The sequence below is a fragment of the Chaetodon trifascialis genome, chromosome 17, assembly GCF_039877785.1.
Source record: "Chaetodon trifascialis isolate fChaTrf1 chromosome 17, fChaTrf1.hap1, whole genome shotgun sequence".
Lineage (NCBI taxonomy): Eukaryota > Metazoa > Chordata > Actinopteri > Chaetodontiformes > Chaetodontidae > Chaetodon > Chaetodon trifascialis.
The window spans coordinates 9,107,596-9,132,913 of record NC_092072.1 but is presented as its reverse complement, the minus strand read 5'-3'; the positions used below and the strand labels follow the sequence as shown (position 1 = coordinate 9,132,913).

General features: G+C 42.5%; 3 protein-coding genes across 4 annotated transcripts in view; 1 reads left to right on the top strand and 2 right to left on the bottom strand.

The window, feature by feature from the left end:
• Positions 1-294: 294 nt before the first annotated feature.
• Positions 295-10,221, top strand: slc39a4 (solute carrier family 39 member 4). 2 transcript variants are annotated; one of them, XM_070985309.1, is made up of 12 exons: positions 295-495; positions 4,751-5,098; positions 6,119-6,320; positions 6,428-6,615; positions 6,839-7,022; positions 7,413-7,585; positions 7,742-7,918; positions 8,309-8,412; positions 8,532-8,593; positions 8,679-8,831; positions 8,923-9,110; positions 9,207-10,221. In XM_070985309.1, the coding sequence occupies exons 1-12, from the start codon at positions 295-297 to the stop codon at positions 9,333-9,335; spliced, it is 2,109 nt and encodes a 702-aa protein (XP_070841410.1). In that variant the 3' UTR covers positions 9,336-10,221. The 2 variants fall into 2 exon arrangements, with proteins under 2 accessions (XP_070841410.1, XP_070841409.1); XM_070985308.1 differs by having other exon boundaries at positions 8,309-8,413; positions 8,539-8,593.
• Positions 6,243-24,832, bottom strand: recql4 (RecQ helicase-like 4). The gene is made up of 29 exons (XM_070985307.1): positions 24,749-24,832; positions 24,559-24,592; positions 24,349-24,464; positions 23,996-24,142; positions 23,705-23,856; positions 22,012-23,182; positions 21,847-21,929; positions 21,655-21,754; positions 21,156-21,333; positions 20,847-20,957; positions 20,525-20,692; positions 20,306-20,398; positions 20,071-20,207; positions 19,801-19,884; positions 19,416-19,604; positions 19,119-19,301; positions 18,814-19,015; positions 18,417-18,610; positions 18,259-18,342; positions 17,853-17,990; positions 17,619-17,729; positions 17,158-17,422; positions 16,884-17,013; positions 16,624-16,784; positions 16,154-16,331; positions 15,556-15,709; positions 15,350-15,458; positions 13,956-14,105; positions 6,243-6,329 (listed from the first exon to the last, which is right to left on the bottom strand). Exons 1-28 carry the CDS (start codon positions 24,830-24,832, stop codon positions 13,984-13,986), a joined length of 4,878 nt encoding a protein of 1,625 aa, XP_070841408.1. The 3' UTR covers positions 6,243-6,329; positions 13,956-13,983.
• LOC139346301 (transcription termination factor 1, mitochondrial) overlaps positions 19,633-25,318 on the bottom strand; it is a 51,648-nt gene continuing 45,962 nt past the window's right edge. The window contains exon 3 of the transcript XR_011603242.1: positions 19,633-19,643. The gene's annotated coding sequence lies outside the window, so the exon portion shown is untranslated. The remainder of the gene's footprint in view (positions 19,644-25,318) is intronic.

Here is a 25,318-nt window from a genome sequence, read left to right as displayed (position 1 = left end):
GCATGAAGGTGTGTTGTAGCTACAGACCTTCTCTGCCCTGTATAGGTAACAATGGGTTTGACGGACAGGTATACGACAGCGCGAGCCACCTCTCAGCCAATCACAATCCAGAGTCCAGGTCCAGTGAAACTGCAGTGGTTTTAAACAGATAAAAGCGTTGAGCTGAGCTCTGAATAGTCCTGTGTCTGTAGAAATACCTCGAGGGTGTCCCAGCCTCCATCTGCCTGTTTATTTTTCCCTTTGAAATTAATCCATTCTTAGTATTTAAACGTAGTTTTCACAGAAAGTTTCGAGATGTTTTTCTTCACGCTGCTGATTCTCACCGGTTCGGGTTTGTTCGATTCTGTTTCGGCTTCTCCCGCCGTGGAGGAAGCGTACATGGCGGTGGTCAGCGTCGTGTCTCCGGGCCAACAGCGTCTGACCGGGGAGTCTCTGCGCTTCCTCTTTAATACACTGGAGAAACGTGTGCAGTGCGGCGAAGTGCCGTGTGAAAAGGTAAGTTTTATTAGGCTGAGCTCCGCAGCCCGCGCAGAGAGCTAGGTGTCTAACTGCAGGTGCGGAGCGGAAAGGTCGAGGTCCAAAAGCTATTAACAGGCTGTACGCTCACCTTAATTCACTAGAAAAATCACTAAAGGATTACATTTTTCATATGAATTTTGCCTGCATGCAGCACACTAAAAAATAAAGGCAGCTGGGTTTAAATTGAGGGTGGGAAGCAGCGGCACAATACAGGGTTAATTCTGCCCAGTGCCAATGGACAGAAAACCAGCAAAAAGCAATATAACCCCTCTGGTCCTGGGGAAAGTTCACCTGGTGGCCTGACACCGGGTCAGCCACTGTTTAAAGTCTGTTCTGATATATATTTTCCAATTTCAATTTTGCACATCCAGTGTTCAGTACATATAGTAATTTTGATATATATTCTTCCAATTAAAATTTTGCACATCTAATTTCAATTTTGCACACCCAATGTTCAGTATATATATATGTTTTATTGTTGTATATTTTATAGTGTTGCATATTTGTAATATATATATTCTTAGTATAAATAAATAAATACATTTTTATATTGCTTATATATATATATATATTGATTTATTTTTTTTTTTAATCAATCTAATTAATTACAGGATTTGTAATTAATTAATCTAATTAATCGCATTTTAATCTCATATCTGCTAAAGGTCCCCAAATAAAGAATTTGAATTCTAGGACATTACAATTCACTGACATTCACATTACAGCTGGTGAATTCTTTTCATCACTGTAGTTCTCGACGGTAGCTGGAAATTAGAGTCAGATGACGCTATCTGAAACGCCTCTTTTAGGCCCTCGTCTTCCACGATTGAAATCGGCCTGCAATCAGCAGCAACCCACTTTGCGATTGAGTTTGTCAGTTTTTCTGTCGTGGCTTTGCTCATTCATTTTCCTAACTCAGCAAGTGTGGGTTGGCAGAGTGATCTCACGGTAGCACTAGCGGCACTAGCGGCACTAGCAGCAACTACATGTTTAGCTTTTGAATTAAATGATAATTCAGGCTGGAGCTGCTACGGTGATAGGAAAATTCTTTTTTACACAAGGTACAAATCACTGCATTCTTGTTAATAGTCCTGTCTTTGTTCTTTTTATAAATAAACTTGCCGTTCAAAGGTCCAAGTAGGCTTGCCTCGCTCTCCGGTGTCGCATCCATGTCTGTTGTCACCCTGCTTTTGACTAGTGGCGCAGGTAGGATGCGACCTGCCACTGCAGCCTACGGGTCACTCAAAGGGCCAAATTTAAAATGCTTGCGCATTCACTTGCCACTCATGATTAATTGCGTTAATTTTTATAGCGCGTTAATTTGCAGCGTAATTAATTAATCTAATTAACGCGTTAAACTGGCAGCCCTAATATATATATATATATATATATATATATTCTAATTTCATTCTAATTCTATAATTCTATCTTGTATGGAGCACTGCTACAAAAACAATTTCCCCTCGGGGATCAATAAAGGAATCTTGAATCCTGAAAGTTCGTAAAGAAAAAAAAAGGGAAGAATTTAGCTACAATCTTATCTTTAATTATCTATAAATGTATCTTTTGTTGCAAGTGATAAAGTTGTTTCTGATTTTCTGCGCGCACCTGAATTGTGTTTTTTAGTTAAGTGTTTTTTCCTCTGAGGTCACCATTTCTGAAATATTGTGACCCTGTGATGTCCTCTTGAATTGAAGCAGAATGTTTGCTATAAAATAGACAAAAGTACAAAATTGGAATCACCTGTTGTATTGATGATTTTCTTCTGTCCTTCAGAAATGGATATTTTAACATAGATAAAATTATTTAAATGTATTATTTTTATTTCAAATTGTTTGGACCCTACAATAATTTATTTTTTTTAATCTGAATTTAAAAAAACAAAACAAAACAGAGATTTAAAAAAAAAAAATCTGGAGGGAGTTCCTGGTTAAATAAAAGGTTAAATCAATGAGAGAGAAAAAAACAAGAACAAGATGGAGCGAGGATGAGTCAAACTAAACAGAACTATTATTTACATACAAGTATGTGAAAAGGTAGGTAAGTATATATAGTACACAACCAATCAAAAGTTAAAAATCACCTGTTAGATTGATGTCTCCCTTCCTTCCTTCAATAATGGCTGTTTAAAAGCAGTGTAATTCAGACACTAAATGTACTATTTACATTTGAAATAGTTTTGGCCCTAAAAGCCAAAAATCATTTATTGATTAAAACCTCCATTTAGCCATTTGACAGTGTCACATTACAGGAGAGAAAATTGTTGTAACCATTTTTCCCCACATACCTTGAGGGTGAGTTTGTTTTCCAATCCAGAAAAGCTTGTTTCTTAGATTATTTAACTTTGAGACGTCTTTTTGTCTCTGCTTTTTTCCATTGTTTGTCTGGTTGCACAGCTTTCTGTTCTCCATGTACAAAACATTACTTTTCTTGCACCCTTCATACAAAATAACTAAGACATAATATATGATAATTATAATAATAAAAAATATTAAAAAAGGACTTTCTACAACCAAAAAGCACGAAAGAGTCAGCCTCTCAGCCTGAACCGAATCAAGCTTTTGCAGCAAGTGATTCCACACTTTTGTGTCGCTACACAGACGCAATAATGAGAAGTTATTCTGCGAAGTCAAGACAATAACTAGTTACTGAATACTGTTATAATATATATTGATATAAATTTAAACTACATGTTATTTGAAGGAGCATTTTTATTAAGTTTGCTGTTTAGTTAATTTAGGCTTCAAAGTGAATTCAGTCTCAGGTCGTATCTGGACTTAACCTGCTGGTGATTTTGATTTTTTCCTCTCTTTTATTCAGTTATTCATTTCCGTTCAGTCTACGGAGGGACCACAGCTCCACACACACTGTTTCAATGCAACTATTTTATTACAGTCAAGCTTTCAGTCACTTAATCAGGCCAATTTATTTGACAAAGGGGGCTCTCTTATAAAGACAAGTCCTATTTTGGCATTTTTAACATGACTTGAGGTGTTTGATATTTTCATTTAAAGATTATTACTCTTTATTAATTAATTATTAATCTAATATTAGATTTTTCTTATGAGGGGCACTGTTTGCAGGCAAACTCACTTAATCAGTGAGTGAGGCGCCTGAATGTCCAGCACGTCAGCTGTAATGGGCACAAAAGGACGGTGCATGACTGATAAGCATCTGCCATGAAACAGCTCCACTGTGGCCAGCAGTGATGGACAGAAAATAAAGGGATGAAAAACGATGGCTTTACTGCAGGAAATAGCTGGGATAACATGCTTAATGCAGCTAATAAAGAAGTGATATCGCCTGAAGTGCAGCAGTATAACCCACCCACACTTATAAATTTACAACAGGTAATTTAAACAAGAGGTTTAATAAAATAATAAAGTCTAATACAGTGGACATCTATAATGTCACGCAAAATGTCAATGAGACTTCTCTCACTGTGACTTTGCTGAGCTCAGAGTTTAAAGGGTCAGTTCAGAGTTCAGAGTTCCTAAATGGGTTTTCTCACTTACCTCAGCTGCTTTTAGGGCAGATAGTTGGATGTGACTGAATGGAGTTTATAATGTGACTGAATGGAGTTTAACTTAAAAGTCTCCAGAGGGACTATTTCTTCAGATAAAAGTAGTTCCTATGGAAAGTGGTCACGACATATCAAATTCCAGTCATCTTTTATTGTATTGAGGGTGGAGGCAGAAACCTCACAAACACATGTGTGAAAGGCTGGACAAATAGAACTAAATCCGAATGGCAAATACAGCGAGAAGTTAGCCTAAAGAAGAGCGACTCTGGGGCGTCATTTTAGGTTATCCTCCCTTTTCCTCATGCCAGAGTTTCTGGGTCCGGATCAATCATTATCAGCATTTTATGGCACTTTCTTTCATTTATGTTGAACATACTTTCCTTCCCTCATGTTATCAGATGAAGCTGTTCCTAATAAAAAGAAATAAAAGCAGCTGATATACTTAATAATCATACAGCAGGTTAGTGTTGTTGCAATGTGCGTATGTTTCTATCTAATTTAGTCTGACCGTGTCTTTGGTTGAATTGAAAAATTATGCTGAATTTTGATGTAATTCATCTAAAACCTCAGTAGCAGCTGCTGTTTTATAGAAGTGAATGATGCTCACTGTTGTTTCCTGAAAATCACTGATTTAGCAGTTTTTACTGACACTGATCTGTATGTACGTCCTTCTCTCTCTCTCTCTTGCTTTGCTGCCTGCATGCTCAGTGTGATCTAACAGACGCCGTCCACCAGCTCATCAGCAATCACTCCGTCCACGCAGAGGATGAAACTGGAAAAGCAGAAAACCTGACCATCAGCGTGTCTCAGTTCCCCGCTCTCGCTGCCGGATGCGTCCTGTACCTTTCATCTCCCGGCCTGGTCTGCAACGCCACAAGGCAGGGGAGATGGAGAGAGGAGACCGAATACTTCCTGCATAAAATCACACATGAGGTGCACCATGAGCATGAAGAGAGCGAGCCGCACCACAGCCATGAACACGAGCACATAGGCGGTGACGGATTAAAGGTGCTGTTTCAGGAGCTTCAGCACCATTATGAGGCCTTAAACAGTGAGGTAAGACCAGGACTGCAGCAGACTATGATGATTAAACAAGGAGACAAGTTTTACCTCGCCAGAACTTACTGAAATCATGTTTTCCAAAAAGGTTGGGACCATGTGAATTAGATTACAATGCTTAATGCTGTACAGAAAATGGGCATGAGAATTAATTTTTTTGGTAACCAATGAGTCAGTTTATGGTCTTCTTTGCTCTCTGACACAGTTTATTCATTCACTGTGTTCATGGCAATCTTTATCACTCAACATATCTTATCGTACCCGCGTGATGCCAGCAGTGCACTTAGTGGGCTTTGCCCTGCACTCAGCCACATCAACGTAGCAACCGTCATCCTGAACGAAAGCACTCTCTTCCAGTGTTTGGTACTTCTGTGCTGCGCAGCATAAAATGTGATTTCAGAAATCAGACAAAAAAAGAGTTCAATAAATGTAAATTAGCTGTTAAATGACGTTTTTTGCCTCTGTGCTGCTTTCTGTTCTTCCCAAGAAAAGAGGCACCCGAACTGAAACAGCACTGAGGGAGAGAGCTCAGTTATTTCTTATAATCATGCGTTGAGCCTGCAACAGCTATTTTTACTAGCAATTAATCTGCAGAAACAAAAAAACAGTAAAAGAAACGCCAATGATAATTTGTTATAAGTCTAAAAAACGTCCAAAATTTTAAAAACCTGAAGCTCACATAAAAACTTAAAAACCCAGTGTGAAGGATTTAGTGGCATCGAGTGGTGAGGTTACAGATTGCATCCAACTGAATACCCTCACCCCTGATTTTCCAAGCATGTAGGAGAACCTGCAGTGACCTTCAGGTGATGTAAAAAGCTAAAGGTGCTCTCCAGAGTTAGTGTTTGTCAGTGAATGACTTAAACATAATCAATTATCAAAATGCTTATCAGTTATTTTTCTGTCAAATAATGAATTAAAGGACTGATCATTTCAGCTCTGAGTTGAGCCACTGAGTAAAACTCACTTTTTTTGTACCTCCTTTGTCCTCGCTCTCTTCATCACCATGGCAACCAGAGCTGTGTAACACCCAGTGACATCATGAAGGAGGTAAACGCATCATCACCAGACCAAAGACAGGAAGTGGGTGCAGTCTTGGGCCGCGTGCTGTATCACGCCCTGCAGGGTCGCTGCTTCGTTAGCCGTTCGCTGCCTGAGGAGAGCTTCTTCCTGGACTACATCCTGGACTATCTGGGGTCGGAGAACTTCACTATCGGGGGTAAATGTCCTGCAGAAAAACATGGATGCAGATACATTCAAAGATATGAGCTTTAAAAACTCCTGGTGTCGTTTTGCTCAAGTGAAGTTTGTATTTGGGTTCTATAGATTTGGAGGTTCTCATGAAGAGTCTGAACATCGGACATGACGCAGAGGAGCACGACCACGATCACAATCACGATCACAGCAGCCACGCAGATGAGCACACTGATCACAATCACAGTGCTTTAAGACAGATGAAGAGGAGCAGCCATGAACGCCACGAGGGGCATGAAGGAAACACCACCTGGGATGAGGTACCAACACACAGGGGGGAAAACCGTGATAGTGTGTGTACAATATGTAAATCACAGAAGTACATAACTTTAATAAATACAAATAACTGTGTTTCACTGCCTGTTAAATGTGCAAAATTCCTTATTTTCGTTCATCTTTGTGGAAAAAGTGTGCACATGCCAGAAAACATGCACCTCAGTCTTAACTGATGACCAATTTGTGTTTCACTTTACTTTGTCCCAGCTCTGTTTCTCTGCTGAAGAGCTGGTCCAGATCTACGGTCTGACAGACAACGGCTCGGCCTCCTCTGGCCTGGGTCAGTCCGGCTTGGCTCAGCTCAGCCCTGCGCTCGTCCAGCAGATCCTGAGTGGAGCCTGCACAGACATCACAGCACCGGTGACGCCGGACGGGCTCACCCAGAGCGAGAGTAAGTTTGTCTGTGTGGTTCTGAAAGACTGACGGAGGCCTTGCCTTCACCCGTTGCTGACAGAACAGGTGACGCAGGTGATGCTGATGCTCTTTTAGTTCACTATTATCATCACAGAATGACCAGATTGCATTAAGAAAGACTTTACATTGATTTGACTTGAATATGGTGATAATTACAACGTGGAAAATACAAATAACAGGAAAAACCCTGTTTGTGGAAAAACAGGGTTTTTATAACCATGCATGTGTATTTTGTCTCAAAAACAGACGCTGAGTTTTGCATCTTGCTTTCTCTGACTACCTGCGTGCACTGGTGGTTTTTGAGTCTTAACACTCAACATGTCCATAACTGACCTCCACCCAAACCTTTTCTCTTCTCTGTCTGTAGGATACCTCTATGCAACCATTGCCAATGTGGTGATAACTCTGGCATCCATGCTTGGCGTCACGGTGCTGCTGTGTAGCTCCTGCAGCAGTGTGTTCCAGTCTTGTATCCAGTTCTGCATCAGCATGGCTGTAGGTTCACTGACTGGAGATGCATTGCTGCACCTGCTACCAATGGTGAGTGATTTTAACATTACAAGGGAGCTGAAACGTTCCAGCATTCAATTAAATTGTAGCTCTGGTTTGAAGACACTGCTGCTATTTAGCATTCCTCACAAGCAGGAGGCCATCAGGGCACGTGCTCATTTTGACTTCCTCTCTCTGTGTGTCCAGTTTCTGGGTTTACACGTGCACGGACCCAGCAGCCACGGGCATTCACATGACCACGAAGAGACTCCAGACTACCTTTACAAGATGTTGGTCGTGATCGGCGGGATCTACTTCTTTTATCTGATGGAAACGGTCTTTTCTCTGATCACATATAAAAACAATCATCAACATCATCATGGGGTAAGAGGCAAAATACGGCACCAACACAGATAAAGCCGATTGAGAATATAAGTATGGACACAAAGAAGGTTTACGCAAATGAAGCTGACAAGGAAAAGTCATGAAAAACGTGTTAAATTAAAAAAAAAAAAGTCTTATACCAGTTTCTGAATTTACTTTTATCTGGTTTTCCAATTTGTGTAGCTGTGTTCAAAATTTTGTCCTTCCAAAAAAACTGACTGACATGATTTTATTTTCACTCTGAATTCTAAATTATTTTGTTCTTCATCCAGGTGAATTTCACAGTCTTTCAATCCTATTCTTTACTTCCTCAAATCTTTCTTTTTCTCAAGACATTTCCTTTGCCGTTAGCCTTCAGGTGAAGTCTTAATTATTTTCGTCTGTCTTCAGGAAGAATCAGAGCCTCACCACTGCGACCATGGGAGGGTTTTAGAGATGTATCAACAGGAGAGGAAGCAGAGAGACATGTCACAGTCGGTATCGACAGCAGACCTGGTGAGAAACAGACTGTGAAAGATTGTTGATCCAATCACTGCTTTATGTAAAGGGGATCTAACAGACTGGGGTCTCTCTGCACCGCACAAATAATCAAAAGGCTTCATGTCACCTGCACATTTCAGGTTGACCAGGAAGACAGCGACAAAACACCCCCAGTGCTGAAAGAGCGCAGCAGAGGTGAGTGTTTCCAACGCAACAACGAGCATGCTGTCAATTACTGCGGCTGCCTCACCACTAACAATCACCGTGTCCGCCCGCTCAGAACAGCGTCTGCTGCCTTACATGATAACTATCGGTGACGGGATCCACAACTTTGCAGACGGCTTAGCGATGGGCGCAGCTTTCTCCCTGTCCTGGAAGTCTGGTCTGGCTACGTCACTGGCTGTGCTCTGCCATGAAATACCGCATGAACTGGGTAAAAACACACACACACACAGAGGCAGGCAGTGTCCAGTTCGATCGTTTTTCACTCTTAACACCATCCTGTTGCTCTCGTGTCTCTCCAGGTGATTTTGCCATTTTGCTCCACTGCGGCCTGTCTGTCCGCAAGGCGTTGCTTTTGAACGTCGGCAGCGCCATGACCTCGTTCGTGGGCATGTACATCGCTCTGTCTGTAGCCACGGACCTGGCGACCAAACAGTGGATAGCTGCCATTACTGCAGGACTCTTCCTGTATGTGGGGCTGGCCGACATGGTGAGTGTTGGCGCTTACAGGACCACACAGCTCACAGTCACTGGCATCAAAACAGGCTCGAGTACCAACTGATAAGATGTGTTTTTCTCCCTCTAGCTCCCCACCATGGTGCACATCAACAACAAGAGGCCCTGGATGATATTCCTGCTGCAGAATGTCGGCCTTCTGACCGGGTGGGTTATTCTGCTGCTGCTGTCGCTTTATGAAGAGAAAATCAGCTTCTAAAACAGTCACATCTGTCAGTTCAGAGGGTTCATTGTGCTTCTGGTTTAATCTATGACTGGAGGTTTACGGGCGCTGCTCATAAACGTCCGCAATGAGACCCCCGGCGACAGAGGGAAAAGGGTAGCAAAATGATCTTTGCTCCCACTCACGAAATGATAAACTGTCAGATGTGGATTTCAATCCAGTCACGCAAGTGAAAATGTCTGTGCCGCTCAAATGCCTCAAACTTAGATGTGGTGATTGAACCATGTTGTTCACCTGTGGCCTCCCTGTTAACCGTGAAGACAGCAGGTTGCTCAATCTCATTAGGTTCACTCACAGTGGTAGGAGTACAATTATACTAACACCACGAACTACAAGCAGGAGAGCTGAACAGAACACTTGTCTGATGATCTCAGTAAAGGCTGAATATAATAACTTTTCTAAGAATTATTACAGGAACGCTGCAGTGGATGTTTAAGAGATGCGACTCAGTGTTTTGAAAATTTTAAAAAATGTCAATAATGTTCTGTTAAAAAATATATCTTACCTTTGCACTCATTTCCTCTCTCTCACAAATCATCATCATCATCACTCAGCCGACTTTGTTATTTAAGTTATTTAACACTGATCTGACGTGTAAATCAATGTTGGGCTCTTTAAGTGCACTGTGACGTGTTTCTTCTAGCAGCAAAAGCTCAGATTAGTTTTGCATTTTGTGAAAATTACTCAAAAATTCATAACTGTTTCCCCTTGAATTTCCTTTTGATTTACATGTTTTACATGTCATGAAGCTTTGTTATTTCTTTTTTGTGCTTTTTCTAATCGTCTGTTGATGAGTAACATACACAAATAAATTTGTCATAGAAAACACAATAAAGATTGAGTTCATAGTAAAAAAAATGTGCCCAGAATCGTCTGCTCCCGGCTCCTTGTCCCTTCACCGTGGAGTGCTACATGTCTCGACCCACGGAGAAGACCATTCTTCCATCATCTTCATGCTGGTAATGTCCTGCGTCTCTCTCCTCCTCAACGTGGCAGAGATACTGGATTGTAATGTTACACTCCATGTAAAATTTTAAACACTTTACAAACTTGTGCACAGCATTTCCAGCTGTTATATAAGGGAAAATTAGCATTATTTGACCATATAAATACTCAGTATCTTTTAGCGTGAGGGCTCATTCATATCAAGTTTACTCATACATTTTATTTCTTTTATTACATTTTGTGATTCTCAAACAGAAAACTGAAAATATAGACCTGTTTACGGCTGCTTACAAAAAAACTGTTGTCTAGTTGTCTACTGTGAGCCTTTGTATTAAAATCAGTCAGTTTGGATGAAAGCAGCTGCTAAAAGTGCACTTTTTTGCACTTTTGTTTGCACAGATCACACCTGTTGAATGAAGCCAGAAGCGCACTGGAAACTTTATCTCTCTCATCTAATCTCCTCCATTTATGTTATGTGTTATGTGAACCCCATTAGGGACAGAGTCCGCTGACAACTCACTGCCCAAAGATGGAGACATGACATGTACATATATAGTATGCTGCATGTGTAATCACAAGCATGACTGGTGTCAAACTTTGTCTCAGACGAAATGGCCCATTTAATGACAACAGTGAGGTTGCGGACTCATCCTTTAAACATATGCTGTAAAAATAAATTGCAGATTGCAGCCTGTGTAGCTGCTGACAGAGGAAAAGCGGAATTCCCTGAAGTCAGCCTTTCAGCAGAAGAAACTCTGAATTCTGTACTCCTACAGTCGGTTTTCAGAGGTTTTACGAGCCCCACGACTCATGCAACCGACTCTCCCAATAAAACGCATGATAATTACCTCCAAAAATGGACCTTTGAGCTTCTCATACAGTACACAGCACAATACATCTTTTACAGTAGCAATGATAGACACCAGCAGATTTTATAGACAAAGTGATGATAGACACAGGGAACTCTTGTAACTCTGGGAGATGGATTTTTTTCAGCTTCATAAAAGAAGTTTATCAGGCAATGTGCAGCGATACGGAAAGAAGAGGACTGAAAGAAGGAGCAGTCACTGTTATGTAAAGGCAGATCATTCTGGAGACGTGTTAAAGTAAATATGAGGAGTGTTTTAGTGGATACCTTTAATCAAGGCCAGATGACGAGCAGTAGACGTCACGGTCACCGTGACAGTGTTAGAGCGGTCAGCTGAGTAACAGCACGTAGAGACGGGAACAAGGCGGCAGCTTATGACCTGATCCTGATCCTGATCATATCTTCAGTTTAGACGTCAGCACCTGAATGAAGGTGGTCTTGAAGCTCACTGTCAATGAAATGGCTGAACTGTGGGTTAACACTTCCATCACTGTATACATCTGACAAAAGACAGTTTAATGTCTCCATACACCCTTTTTTCTTAGTCATGCTGGTGTCATTAGTCAATCCAATCTGAAATGTCTCACCAACTATCGGACAGATATGAGATATCACATATATGAGATATGCTTCGTCCCCAGAGGATGAACCCTGCTGATTTCAGTGAGTAGTCCTCTTGCGCAACCACCTGGTCAAAGTTTGTCCAAGGTCTTGGGTTATGACCAAAACTAATGGCGCCTTCAATGCTAATTAGCTAATCTTAGCGTGCCAACATGCACACGACACGCCTCACAGTCCCTGAATAGCTTACCAACTTATTCAAAATGATTTATGCTTTTAAACAGAAAAAGGTGATTCTTTCTTGGCTATTCTTGCTCTGAGTGTACATGTGACCACTGTAAAGTTGCTCATAGGTGTGTTTCACAGAGAAGAATTTGACATAGTTCAGCAGGAAAAGCACAGATCTAAATACATAACATTAATAACGGCTGTCTGTCACTGAGCTGCTTCAGTTTCAGGTGTCATGGTTCACGGTCACGGCGTATCGGGACACTCGAACAGAACAGAGCCATTGTTAATGTTATTAGTGATGCCTGTGCTTTTCTCTCTGTGACAAGCCAAAATATCCGCTGTGAAAAGGGCCCATTGTGATGAGTTAACAGGAAAGATCAGCTCTGCTCCACCAAACCCATTTTCACATTCTTTTTTCCTCAATCTGCTCTGCAGCTGCCACAATGACGGTCTGGTTCAATAGTAAAGGTTCCCCAGGAGTGGCTGTTGATTAACATTATCACTGACCTTTACCTAACCTTTCCCAGAAAAGGCTGACTTCATGGCCCAGTTTTCTTTCCCAGATTCCCCTACAGAGCGACCGTAGGTGTGTTATCACCTGGAAGCGAATATCGGCACACTAATGCTGACCACTGAGAGAAGCAGCCCACAGCTAAAAGGCACAGCAGTCTAGTTTGAGTAACACAGCCACTGAGATTAATGGATGGTGGAAAGATGACCATGAACATTTGGAGTTATGGTCTATTTTCATCTCCGCAGCTCAGTCCGCTGTCAGAGTTTGGAAGTGGCTCCCCAGCATATGATTTCTCATTTGGCAGATTTCTTCACATTTTATGACACGCTGTCAGAGCCAGCAGATATGTAGACGCCAGAGTCCACTGCTGAAACGCAGTGGGAGAGAGAGAGAGAGAGAGAGAGAGAGAGAGAGAGAGAGAGAGAGAGAGAGAGAGAGAGAGAGAGAGAGAGAGAGAGAGAGAGTGACTGTTCTGAAGCTAAACACCAAAATCTAGGGAATCCACAGGAAGAAATATGTGTGCAGTTGCAGAATAAATCTTAATTTATCTGTAGGAAAAAAAACAATCACAGTTGCACAACACTATTAAACCCTAAATGTCCTCCTAAATGTTAAGGCATTCACAAAGTTCAACATGCTTAAGTTGAGTAAATGTTTGAAGAAGGTGAGAGTAAATTGAGGAAATTCCCACAGGTGACTTCAGAAAGTGGGGCAGCACGCTGGCACAGCAGGTAGAGCGCGTGCCGGTTCGATCCCCGGGCGGGGCCTTTCTGTGTGAAGTTTGCATGTTCTTCCCTTCCTGTGCATGTGTGGGATCTCTCCAGGTACTCCGGCTTCCTCCCACAGACCAAAAACATGCTCATTAGGTGAATTGGTGACTCTAAAATTGCCCCTAGGTGTGAGTGTGAATGGTTGTTTGTCTTGTGTGTTGCCCTGCGATCGACTGGCGACCGGTTCAGGGTGTACACCGCCTCTCGCCCGCTGACAGCCCCCCCAAAAAAGGGATAGACGGTATAGAAAATGGATGGATGGACTTCAGAAAGTGACTTATCATAACAGATTTTTCTCTCACTGCTCCAGTCGATGCAAGTCAATATTTGCTTTCTTATTGAGTTTCAAACAGTGACACTACAGCGGGGCCACTTTGTTTTTACTTCCTCATATCAGCTCTATCTGAGTCAGGACTGAGTGTTTGAGTCAACAAATGCACTAAAAGAAGACACGTTTTTTTCATCTATGTGACACAAATCAGAGATTAGTTTCTCTGGAAAGATATTTCAAATAAATCTCTCACTGTAGGACGAAGCTAGAAAAATAGAAAGTTTTTATTTAATTACAATCTACAAACAGAAACATATATGTACACTACGGATACGTGTAAAACTTTACATTGTAGAAGACGTCACAGATTCAATAACTCAACAAACCCAGACCTCCGGAGTGTGAGTGAGTCTGTGAATGGGGCCTGTGTGCACACCTGTGTATGTACGCTCACGTTCGCTCGGTCACTTGAAGCGAATGATCTCCTGAGTGGCCAGTCTGATGAGCTGGTTGAAATCAAACTGGATGTACTTCCTCCAGTAGCGTCGGTCCCTGCCGTAGGTCTGAGCAGGATAACAAGGACTCCCTGAAGCAGAGATTGACAGGTCCTTCAGTGACGCACACATGTTCATCCACAATGATAACTGGACTCAGATAATTGAAGTTTATCTGGGATATAACAATAAGTCCTTGATTTATTTCCATTGTTGTCCCCTGTGTTTACACAGTCCACCGTTCTTTATCAAGACAGAGACTCCTCACCTTCCTCTGCTGAATGGAGGAGAAGTCTGGTTCAGGGCGACAGTTTATGCATTAAATATTAAATGTTCTGCTCAGCGCAGAAGATCTTCTCATTTCTTCTACAGATTAAACCACAAACTGCTGGCAGGCTCGCTGGGGCCACCAGGTTAAAGTCCACACCTGTGACATTTCAGGCACTGTTTACTGGCCTGAGACAAATTAGGAGTTAAAAGAAAAGGACACCTGAAATACAAAACCTGCTCAAGAAATCATTACCACCAAGAAATCATTACCACAAATAGACAATATCTCAGCCATATCAGCAGAGGAGAGTTGGAGCAGCTTGAGGACAGCAGGTGATTGTTTGTGTTTCAGAAGTTCCTGTTTTAAAGTAATAAGATTTACTTCATACTGAAAATATGATTTTAAAACTTGGTAAGGATTTGTAATATTCTACTATCTGAGCCCAGCCTCGTAAGGCAGAACACTGCCGAGCTCACTGATCCTACATCGCCCTCTAGAGGTTAGATTTTCACTGGATAACCTGCTGTTTGGCTTTGAAGCTGTTAGAGGGACTTCCTTCATTAGAAATTTGAATCTACATGGTTTACATGCTGCTTGCAGTAACCTTGCAGTGACCTCTGTGATCACCTTCATATACGACGCAAAGCAGAAACTAAGTTTGTGAGAGAAAGTAAAAATACTGTTTAGGTTCTTAAAAGAATAGGCTGCTGCGTTGGATTCAAAACTAACACTCAGTAGTGGAAAGTAATTAAGTGCATTTACTCAAGTAATGAACTTAACTACAAATTTGAGGCACATCTGAATATTGTCTTTTCATGCTCCTTTATAATACTTCTTAAATACAATTATTTGAAAGCTTTAGTCTCAACTTACTTTCCAAACTAATATTTCTGCATGTAAAATACATGAAAATGTGTAAGTACAGCTGAAACGATTAGTCGATTGAAGCACTGACAGAAAATGAATTGCCAACTATTTGAGTAAAGGATCCGAATACTTCCTCCACTGCTGTACATGTGTATTTTGTCAGAGCATCATCAGATTCGTGTGTTCGTGTGCGCTCACCGATGCCGTGGAAGATTCTGGCAACAGCTCGTCCAGAGAACTTCTCATCACTGCGGTTACTGAGGAAACTTCTGATGTCCGCTCTGATCTGACTCTCCCAGTCCAACAACTACGGACAGACAAAAACACATGAGTAGCTGCAATATCCAGAGCATTTGAGACTCAAATTCACCTAAAACTCCCAGTGACCATCCTGTGTGTTTTACCTTATATTTGTCAAGCTCTTCCAGGTCCACAGGTGCGAGTGCGAGGCTTCGGTCTCGCCTCTTGTCGAAGTACTCAGAGAGAAGACTTTTCAGGTGGAGGCTGCGACTCTCATCCAAATCATCGACGCAGGACGACACGCTGTGGAACGCAACACTGACAGACAAAAACAGCCAGAAATAGTGAGTCTTTAAATGCAGATCAACTGTGTTTCAGGCATTTTGCAGAACTCTCCATTGTCACTACAAGCTTTTAAAAAATCTAAAGTGATACCTATTGGCAAACCTGAATTCACAAATAATCTCCAGCATTAATTCACTATAAAATAAAGTGATTGGGTTTGAAAAAAGTCAATTACAAATTCAGATTTTAGTGGGATTTACTTCTGGATTTGTGGATGTGGTCGGTCGCAACTGTCTGACAACAACACAGGCAAATAATTCAATGAGAAATCAGAGGCTCTGAGGTCGGAGCGTAACAACCTATCTTTAAGCAATCTGAAAAGACATTTCAAGGCTTTGAAAAGACACATTTGACGGTTTTATGATTCGAAAAGATTAAGTGTGTAACAAAATTCAGCTGTACTACGTCTGCGTGTACCTTTTGAAGGCCTTGAAGCAGGCGGTCAGCTGGTAGAGCTGCGTGCCCTCTTGGTTCTGCACTCGATCGTGGAGGAACCGACAAACTCTGTCCATCTCCTCATCGCTGAGGTCGCCGTAGGAACGGAAGTAGAAGGATATGGCTGAGAACTCAACGTGGACGCCACTCCGTCCGCCAGCTGAAATACAGACGCTTTTGGTTAATTGTCGAGAGTCTTGTTCCAGTGTCAGTTTATATTGTATAGTTTGAGTTCGAGTAAGACTCCACGAGGGATGCTAGCTTATTTTTCATGCTGTGTGTTTTGCTTTTGTGTCTACAAACCAAATCTACTCCAGGGGGAGGACAAGATGATTGAAGCAACATTGAGGGAAAAAGGAGAAAGACAACAGAAACAGTGTTCTCCACTCCAAACAAACCCAAACTCGCATTCAGCTCACAGCACTATCATTAGTTCATACACATACCTCTACCAGTGCTCCACTGCAGCTGTCTGAGTCCCCTCTTCACAAGAGAAAGCTGCCACCCCATAGTGTCCGCAACCTCGACAACATCAAACTCCAGTTGATCACACTTTTCTACTCGCTCGCCTGCCATCCGCCTTCTGGCTAACACCACAGCAACCGGAGGGCAACTGTGGAAAAAACGAAGTGAAACGAGATAAATCTGATCAGATCTGAACAGCATGTCCTCTAACACCGGGCACTTTTTCAGAATGAAAGACATCTCGTACATTTTAGTGAGTTTCTGGAGCTGTCGTGGTCCATCGTAGCAGCTGACTTTACAGACAGACAGCGTGGGGTGGAGAAGTTCAACAAAGCGCTGAGGATGCAGCTCCAGATAGCAGAGCAGCGTCTCCACACCTGAAATAAGCAAACACAAACAAAGAAAGAGCAGCCTGATCTTCAACAGTTTGTTTCAGTTTGGTTTCTTCTGCTGTTTCATTCACATATTCACATTTTGATGGATTTATTCATACACGTGCCTTTGTGTGTGTTTCCACTTACCTTCCTCTGTGATGTCCAGAGCCTCCACAGTTTCCTGGATGGGAATCGCTCTCTCGTGCGTGTGGCATACTCGTTCTCTGGGCCAATCACTGCCCTCCTCTTCCTGGTCCTTCAGCCAATCACCGGTTCCCTTCACCTCTACATCCTCGTGCTTCTTTGAACCGTCAGCTTCCTCGTGTTCCTCGTTCCTCTGCGTGTCCTCTTCCTCTGCTTCCTCTCGGTCTACCTGAAGGGGTCGCTCCGCTGCATCCGGATGTGACGTCTCCTCATAGTGAAAACATCACACAGGTCACATCAAGAAACTCATTCTGCCCAAAATTTTGGTTTCCGATACAGATAACTCATGTCCTTGCTAAAATAATCTAAAGCCATTACTTGTTTATGAACTTCAGTTTTTCAGTGTTCTTATTTGTTTCAGTGTGAACTGTCTTTTATTGTGTGAAAGAGTAAAGCAAAAACACCTGTGCAGGAGACGGTGCTGCATGTTCTACATCCTGCTGAGTGACGGGGTTCAGGCTGCTCTCCTGGTCACACACATCCATCATTTCCAGCAGCTCTGAGTCTTCAATGTCCTTCACACACACACACACAGACACACAGCTTTCAATTTTAGTTTTAGTACAATGGTCTTGAAGCTGTTTGGTGAAATAACATTTAGACCACGCACGTACGCACGCACACATACACACAATTACCTTTACAAGTTCCAGTTGTTTCTGGTGTATCTGTTTACATTTGCACGGAGGGAAAACTTTCTGCACCAGCTTCTTAACTGTGTAGTAATCCACTGTGTCTGCATAGATGTGACGGCGGAGCTCATGGAGGTCCTCACCCTACATACACACAAATTAATTCAAACTTAAAATACGCTGTGTCTGTGACAGTACCAAGAAAAGATGACAAGAGAGGCACACAGGAAGATGTAGATGAGAACCTTTGTGAAATACAGGTAACATAACATAATGACTAAAAGTCAATATATTTGTATTTACTGCTTGACAAAGTTTTACCTTGCATGCTTTACATAACTGAAACTGCAAAATAATTAAATCCAGCATTTCAGACCACCAGCCCAGAAACACAAAATAAACAGAGTCTTACCTCAGGGTCCAGAAAGAGGTGACAGTGCGCTGGTTCTCCGTCTCTTCCTGCCCTCCCAATCTCCTGAACGTAGCTCTCAAAGCTCTGGAAAAACAGGACATGCTGATGAAGATGAACCCTTGATATTTTGTTTTGGTTAAAATCAGACCACTACCCACCTTGGGCATGTTGTAGTGGATAATACCACGGACGTCAGACTTGTCGAGGCCCATGCCAAACGCCACAGTGGCCACCACGATTCTGAGCTCGCCGCACATGAAATTGTTCTGGACACGACGACGCTCTGACGCCGACAAGCCAGCGTGGTACGTCTCCGCCTGCCATTTCAGAGGTTTACGGATCTTCTTCCTCGCTAAATGTAGAAACACGAGGTTGCAAGAAAGCAGTAAGACAATGAGACAAAGAGAGAGTAAATGTAGTAAATGTGTTTTGAGAGATGTAACAACAGCTTTCCATGACGTGTTTCACCCCTTTGCCTCATGTTTCTAGCTCTCCACTTTAGCAATAAACAAGTTTTTAATCAATCAAAAATAATATGAACTATTCCAGCCTTACCCAGATCTTTCTTTCTCTGTGCTGCAGGGTTGTTTTGTGTCTGACTGCTGCTGTTGGTTTGTTTGTTTTCCTTCACCAGCACCCCCTGCAGGCAGGTTCTGAGCAGCGCCGCCACGCGAACCGTCTCCTCTCTTCTGGTGCAGTAGACAATGATGGAGTCCAGACAACCAAAACGATCGCCTTTCAACAAGGATACTAGAGCCTAATAATGATAAAGACAGAAGAGACAGAGACAGGAAAGTAAGAGGATGTCAGATGTTTCTCATGTGGGCCAGAGACACACAGAAACACGTGACTCGTCACACCTGATCCTTTTCTCTATCCAAGGACACAGACAGATGCAGGTTAGGAGGCACTGCTGCAGATCGGACTGCGATGCCGTCTTGATCAGTGATGTCCAGATGTTGTGCGATGTCCAGAGCAGTGGACAGTGTGGCTGTAGCTGTGAGTCCCAGCAAGCACTGCACGCCCAAACGCTCCCTTAGTACCTACAAATACACATACGTCACTTTCTGTTTCTGATGGTATTTTCCCCTCAAAGGGAGCACCGGGGTCCAAAATGGACAGTAAAGGAATCCACACACACACCATCATTGACCCACCTTACAGAGTCTTAGGTAGCAGGGTCTAAAGTTGTGTGACCACTCTGAGACACAGTGAGCTTCGTCTATACAGGCGAAGGCCACAGGAGGGAGCTCCTGAGCAGAGGGCAGACACCCTGAACCTGAACCACTTCCACCAACCAGAGCCTCTGGAGAGAGGAGCAACACACACACCTGGCCTGACTTCACCTGAAAAAACAGAGATTACGCACTGAGTGGAAAACATGACTGAACACATGATAGGTTTAGTTCAAGTTTCAAGAATTCTCTTTGGTTTAAACTGCATTACTGTGCTATGAAAATACCTCTATACAGTTTACAACTTCAGCAATTCATCTGACTCTGAAGTCTTGCTGCGCTTTACAGCTGAAACTGCATCTGTTACCTTTTCTATCGCAGCTTCTCTCTGTTTCATCGTCATGTTGGAGTGGATGCAGGCTGCCTTCAGACTGGCTGGCAGGCCAGACAGCTACACACACACACACACACACACACACGCACACACGCACACACACACACACACACACACACACACACACACACACACACACACACACACACAAATGAGACATTCACAACAAATGTAACTGAATCACTGATACATTTGCTCTGCACCCTTCAACTATGATTAGCATGTATGAGAGAGGGTTATTACCTGGTCATCCATGAGTGAGACTAGAGGTGAAATGACCAAAGTGATGCATTTTGATCGCTGTGCATACAGGTAGGCTGGGAGCTGATAGCATAACGATTTACCCATCCCTGTGGACAACACCACAAGGGTGGACAGACCTAAAGCAAAGGTGAGAGACAATCAGGCAAACATGAGTACAGAGTTTCTAGTTGTGTAGATGTGTGTATGTGTTCTTATATGTGTGTACTGTGCATACCTGACAGGATCCTCATGATGGCTTCCTCTTGTCCTGGTCTGAATGACTGATAGCCAAGGTCTCTCAGAGCAGCGTATACCTCAGCAGGTGTTGCTAAACAGACACATATTCCCAGAAACAAAACATAAACCTTTGAAAAATGTACCAGTATGTAAGTCTTTTTTTATACTGTAGTTAATTATACAGGGTTTTCACTGCAAGGAACACATCAGTGTTTACCCTGGACTTTCCCATCATCGTTGAGATCATAAAGTGGTTCCATTGGCGGTGGAGGAGCAGGACGCTCATAGTCAGGACGGATCACATTCAGCAACACCTCGTCTTTGCGCTCACTGTCCACCTCCTTTTCTTGGAGTGGCTGCTCCTCGTTGTTACTGGGAGATGCTGCTGAAACACACAAACACATCAAAATCTAAACATGCATCATTTTATATATATATCAGAGAAAAAAACTCCAATACTTAGAACTGCTCTGCTACAGCTGGCTAATCGAGGTAGAAAGGAGCATGCTCTAAGCAAACAGGAAGTTCAACAGGCGTACTTATTGGCTGAGATTGCAGCGTTCCTGTTGCCCGAGCAACCTCCTCCAGGGTGGGCAGCTCAAACGGCTCCTCTTCAGCAGGCGGGTCCTCAGAAACAGGAGGGGGAGGGGCTGCAAAGCAGAGTTCAGAGGTATTTGCTGTTTATCATTACAAACAATTCAGAGGTGACGTGTAAAGCATGCTCCACCGAGCTGAATCTATCATTTAGAGTGAGGTCCTGATGTGTTCAGGAAAACAGGCTTCACTTCAACGTGGTCACAGGGATTTTTTCTGTTTTTTGTCATAAAAAGCTGTGTGTTGTGTATTACCTGGTCCTTTGCATTCCATGGCCCAGTGTCCGGTCCCTCCACACTTGTAGCAGGTGTCACCTTGGCGACTGAACCCCCCTCTGAACCCCCCTCTGAATCCACCTCTCCTTCCTCGGCCAAAGAATCCACCACCTCCACCAAAACGCTCGCCTTTGAGCTGGAACTTCTGCATATACAACTAAAAACACACGCAGGAGATCTACATATGATACTAGGAACACATTTTGTAATGTCTAATAGTCACGTGTCACCTGATCCATAGTTTAGATTTCAGATAAAAGACAAACAATTACCTCAATTCTTCACAAGCGTACTGTCAACAGGTTTCGAATATTTAGTCTTATTTTCAATTAGCAATAATTAATTAGATTCCAGAAGAAATTACAAATGTGTTTTTAATTTTTTCTGCAATTTTTTAAGACAACTTCTCTAAACATTAGGGATCAGTCGTACAGACGTCAGCGCAGCACTCACAAACACACATGCACACAGAACTCACCTGTTTGCGCAGACCGACACCTCTGAGTGCGTATCCTTTCACATGAGATTTCTTCTTCAGATTTATCTTCACGAAGTTACCCTCTGCGCCCTTCGTGCTCCTGTACAAATAAAGAATTGTTTTACACAGAATACAAACAGGGATGTTTCAATGCCAGTTTATAGTCCGGGCACACGTGTGAGCTCACTGTACCTGGCTCTGACAGGCTGATTGTGGTGTAATCTCTTGTTTCCATATTCCTCCTCTATTTCTCCTAACAAGTTCTCCTGAGGAACCTTGACAGGAACAATATTGTATTGAACTAATTTGCACAAAAAAGGAAACACTGTATACTGTGATGAATATAAACTAACTGACCTTTTTTGGCCCCTTTGTTTCCTTCTTGTCTTCCGGCTCTCCATCTTCATCTCCCTTTTTCTTGGCTCTCCTTTTCTTCCCTCCTTCTTGAGCTGAGCTGGGGTTTACGTCAGAGCTCTCCTCTTTCTTTTTGGCATTCCTACGCCTCTTCTTCACTCCTCCCTCCTCTGTCGCCTCTCCCCCCATGTTCTCTTCCTCTCTCTGCCTTTTCCTCCCCTTCTTTTTTGTACCTTTGGATTTGTGACTAGCTTCATTGTCATCTTCTAGCGCTGGAGGTGGTGTCAGTCCTCCTTCCATCTCCTCACCCCCTGCCTTGTTTGCCATGTCTTCCCCTCCTCCTCCTCTCCTTTTTCCAGCGCGTTGTTGAGCGGGTTTCCGTCCACTATCACTAACTATTCTGTCACCAGTAATGCTCTTTAGCCCTTCATCTCTCACCAAGTCTATGGCCTCTTTTCTTGCTCCCACTGCTTCTATTTCTTCTTTCCCAACTCTTTCATCTGCTTGTATTTTACCCTCCATTTCTCTTCCCCTTTCTCTCCCCATTTTCTCCAGATCTATCTCCTGGTTGCCTGCTCCAGGCTTCACATCAGCCCCCATCTCTCCAAACACCTGACACCTCTCTAGCCACTTCCTATCAACAAAACACAGTCTGCTGGCAGGAGATGGCCTTCCTCCAGTGCCTCTACCTCCCATTTCTCCTCTGACACCTCCAAGAACCTGTGGGCTTCCTCTCGAGCCAATTGAAGATCCAGCATCTGCAGAACCAATAATCTTATTTTGAGCTCCTAAAGTTTCATCATTTTCTGTTTTGTCTGCTGAAGTTCCTATACTTTCATTCAACTTTGCGGTGGCTCCTAAATCTCCTCTTGAAACTCCTAGACTATCTGCAGAAGATAACGATGACAACAGGGCAGAAGATCTGGCTGAAGAGGGAGCTAGAGAAGAGGCATTTGGATTTTGTGATCTCATAATTTTACTAGTATTACTCTTACTACTAATATTACTACTACTACTACTACTACTACTACTACTACTACTACTACAACTGCTGGCAGCACTTGCAGGGTCTTCAGAGGACTCTCTGACAGATTCAAAGGGTTCAAATGGTTCTTCAGGCTGCACTGGTTTGAGTGCTGAGGAAGTTAAGGACTCCAGGGAAGGCTTAAATCTTCTGTAAACAAGATGTTTAAAATGTAAAAAGTGCACATTGTACAATTAGTTCAAAGTTACTATAAAGCAAATCAAAACAAAGTATTGAAAAAAGTTGCTTAAAAAATGTGTGTCTGTGTTCTATATTGCAAATGCTATGATAAAGCAGAACTCACTAATCAATCAACAGAGAAATAATCAATGACTATCAATGATAATTAATTAAATGTTTCAGTCATTTATGAAGAAGAATACCACAAATTATCTAATGTCAGTTCTCTGTTCTGTATCATTGCTAACTGGACATCTTTGGGTTTTGGAAAATGAGACATTTGAAGACGTCACCTTGGACTCTGAATATCAGACTTAGCAATTAAATCAAGAAAATATCTAGAATAACTGAAAATGACAACACAATTGTTGGGGCCAACCCCAAGTGTAATGCAATATTCTGCAAATTCTGATTAACATCTATCAATAAATAATGCACTGATAACATACACAAGCAACCTACACACAACAACACTTTCTTCCATGTTATTACCTTGGTGAGAAAAGGATGGACTCAGGTTCAGTGGAAGAGGTCTTGGCAGTGGCAGAGATGGGGCTGTTTGTCTGTCCAGTCTGTCCATCTTTCAAAGAGTTTAGAGGCACCCGACCGGGAAGGACTGATTTCCTTAATGAGACAGGTCTCTCCTGGAATTACAAAGAGAAAACTCAGCATTGATACTAAAACCAGACAAATTATTGTGATCAGTCTGCCACTTTATCCTTGAACAAAAAGGACGCCCAAGTCTTTAAGTGTACTCTCTTACCATGATGTGAAGTGCCTCACCTTACTGAGTGTAGCCAGGTTGTTTTTAAGCTTTAGGCCGTAGTACTGAGCAGAGGCCTTCAGACTGTCTCTGTCCTGGGGTGTCAGTGTGGGAGAAGACACAGGAAGTGCACTGCGGTTCAGATGTTTACCCCAACAGTCTGACTCCTGCATCGATCAACAACAGGTGGAGAAAGACACAGGGGACAAATACTGGAGACTCATTCAGTGCCGCATTTGTGGCAGAAAAAAATCATCTGACAATGATAGCAAACAGATAGCTGTCTAACTTGTTTATGCTTGCACACAGTTGCATTAATACACACTAACATGCACAGAGACACCTACAGTCATAAACACCCTTTCTTGTGTACCTTCTGGGCCTTGTTGGCCTCAGCTGTGGATTTGGGCTGTTCAGCACGTCCGCCTGCAGTATCACCTCCACCGTTTTCTTTGGCTTGTTTCAAACTTCTATATTCTTTGTACAGCCCTGGAATAAAGACACACAATGTGATATGCTCCTAACAGATTAGTAATGCTAAAGATGGACGAGCTATTTATACTTCTGTTCATCTCGTACTCACTCCTGGTCTCCTCTGGAGCCTGATCAATGTCCTCCTAGAAATTAAACAGCATTATAATATTCAACTTTTATGAGAAAATGCACATCATCACTGCACATGCATACATGTTCTTATAGTTAATCAGAGCAGCGAGCTGTCATTCTTTTGCTGCTTGCTAACTCTCATATTTTAACGTTAGCGTTTAAATTACCTTGTTTGGTTTCTTCTGGTGCTGGTTGACAAACCCCTGCTCCCATTTTTTCAGCAGGAGTTTCACCTCGTTGTAACGATCCATGGTAACCCTAATAACAGGGTCGACACTCCTTAGCCGACAGATTTACACAAAGCTATTTAGCTTTGTCTTAAATACACACTTTAGAGCATAACGTCTGCCAGGCGAAAACTAACGTTACAGCAACACGACAGCTAACGTTAGCTAGCTGATGTTATAAACGCAACGTTATTGTTAGCATTTTTCAGCGATAACTTTATGGTTTTGAGTGACCGTAAATTACTTCTTCCTGCTGCTTATTCTCTACTAAAAGTTACAACAACTTAACCTACAGGTGTAGTGCATAACTATCTTAGTAGAGAACTGAATCAAAGGGCTCTCTTCCGCTGTGTATGTATGTGTTTACGATTTTCCCGCGCCGGAAATGACAGCTTGTGTTGCCAGGTTCCTTCGTGCATCCCCCAGTCTCACAAAACATAGCTTTCTGTTTTTACACGCCACGAGGCGAAACACTTCATGACCAACGGTAACATTAAGATAGTAGATACA

Coding starts and splice junctions, on each gene's coding strand:
- slc39a4 (XM_070985309.1), top strand. CDS start 295: ATGTTTTTCTTCACGCTGCTGATTCTCACCGGTTCGGGTTTGTTCGAT. Junction 6,616..6,838: donor GAAACACCACCTGGGATGAG/GTACCAACACAC, acceptor ACTTTGTCCCAG/CTCTGTTTCTCTGCTGAAGA. Junction 8,413..8,531: donor TCGGTATCGACAGCAGACCT/GGTGAGAAACAG, acceptor TGTCACCTGCAC/ATTTCAGGTTGACCAGGAAG.
- recql4 (XM_070985307.1), bottom strand. CDS start 24,832: ATGGATCGTTACAACGAGGTGAAACTCCTGCTGAAAAAATGGGAGCAG. Junction 19,605..19,800: donor GAGAAGCTGCGATAGAAAAG/GTAACAGATGCA, acceptor CTGTTTTTTCAG/GTGAAGTCAGGCCAGGTGTG. Junction 15,459..15,555: donor AAGAGCTTGACAAATATAAG/GTAAAACACACA, acceptor GTCTGTCCGTAG/TTGTTGGACTGGGAGAGTCA.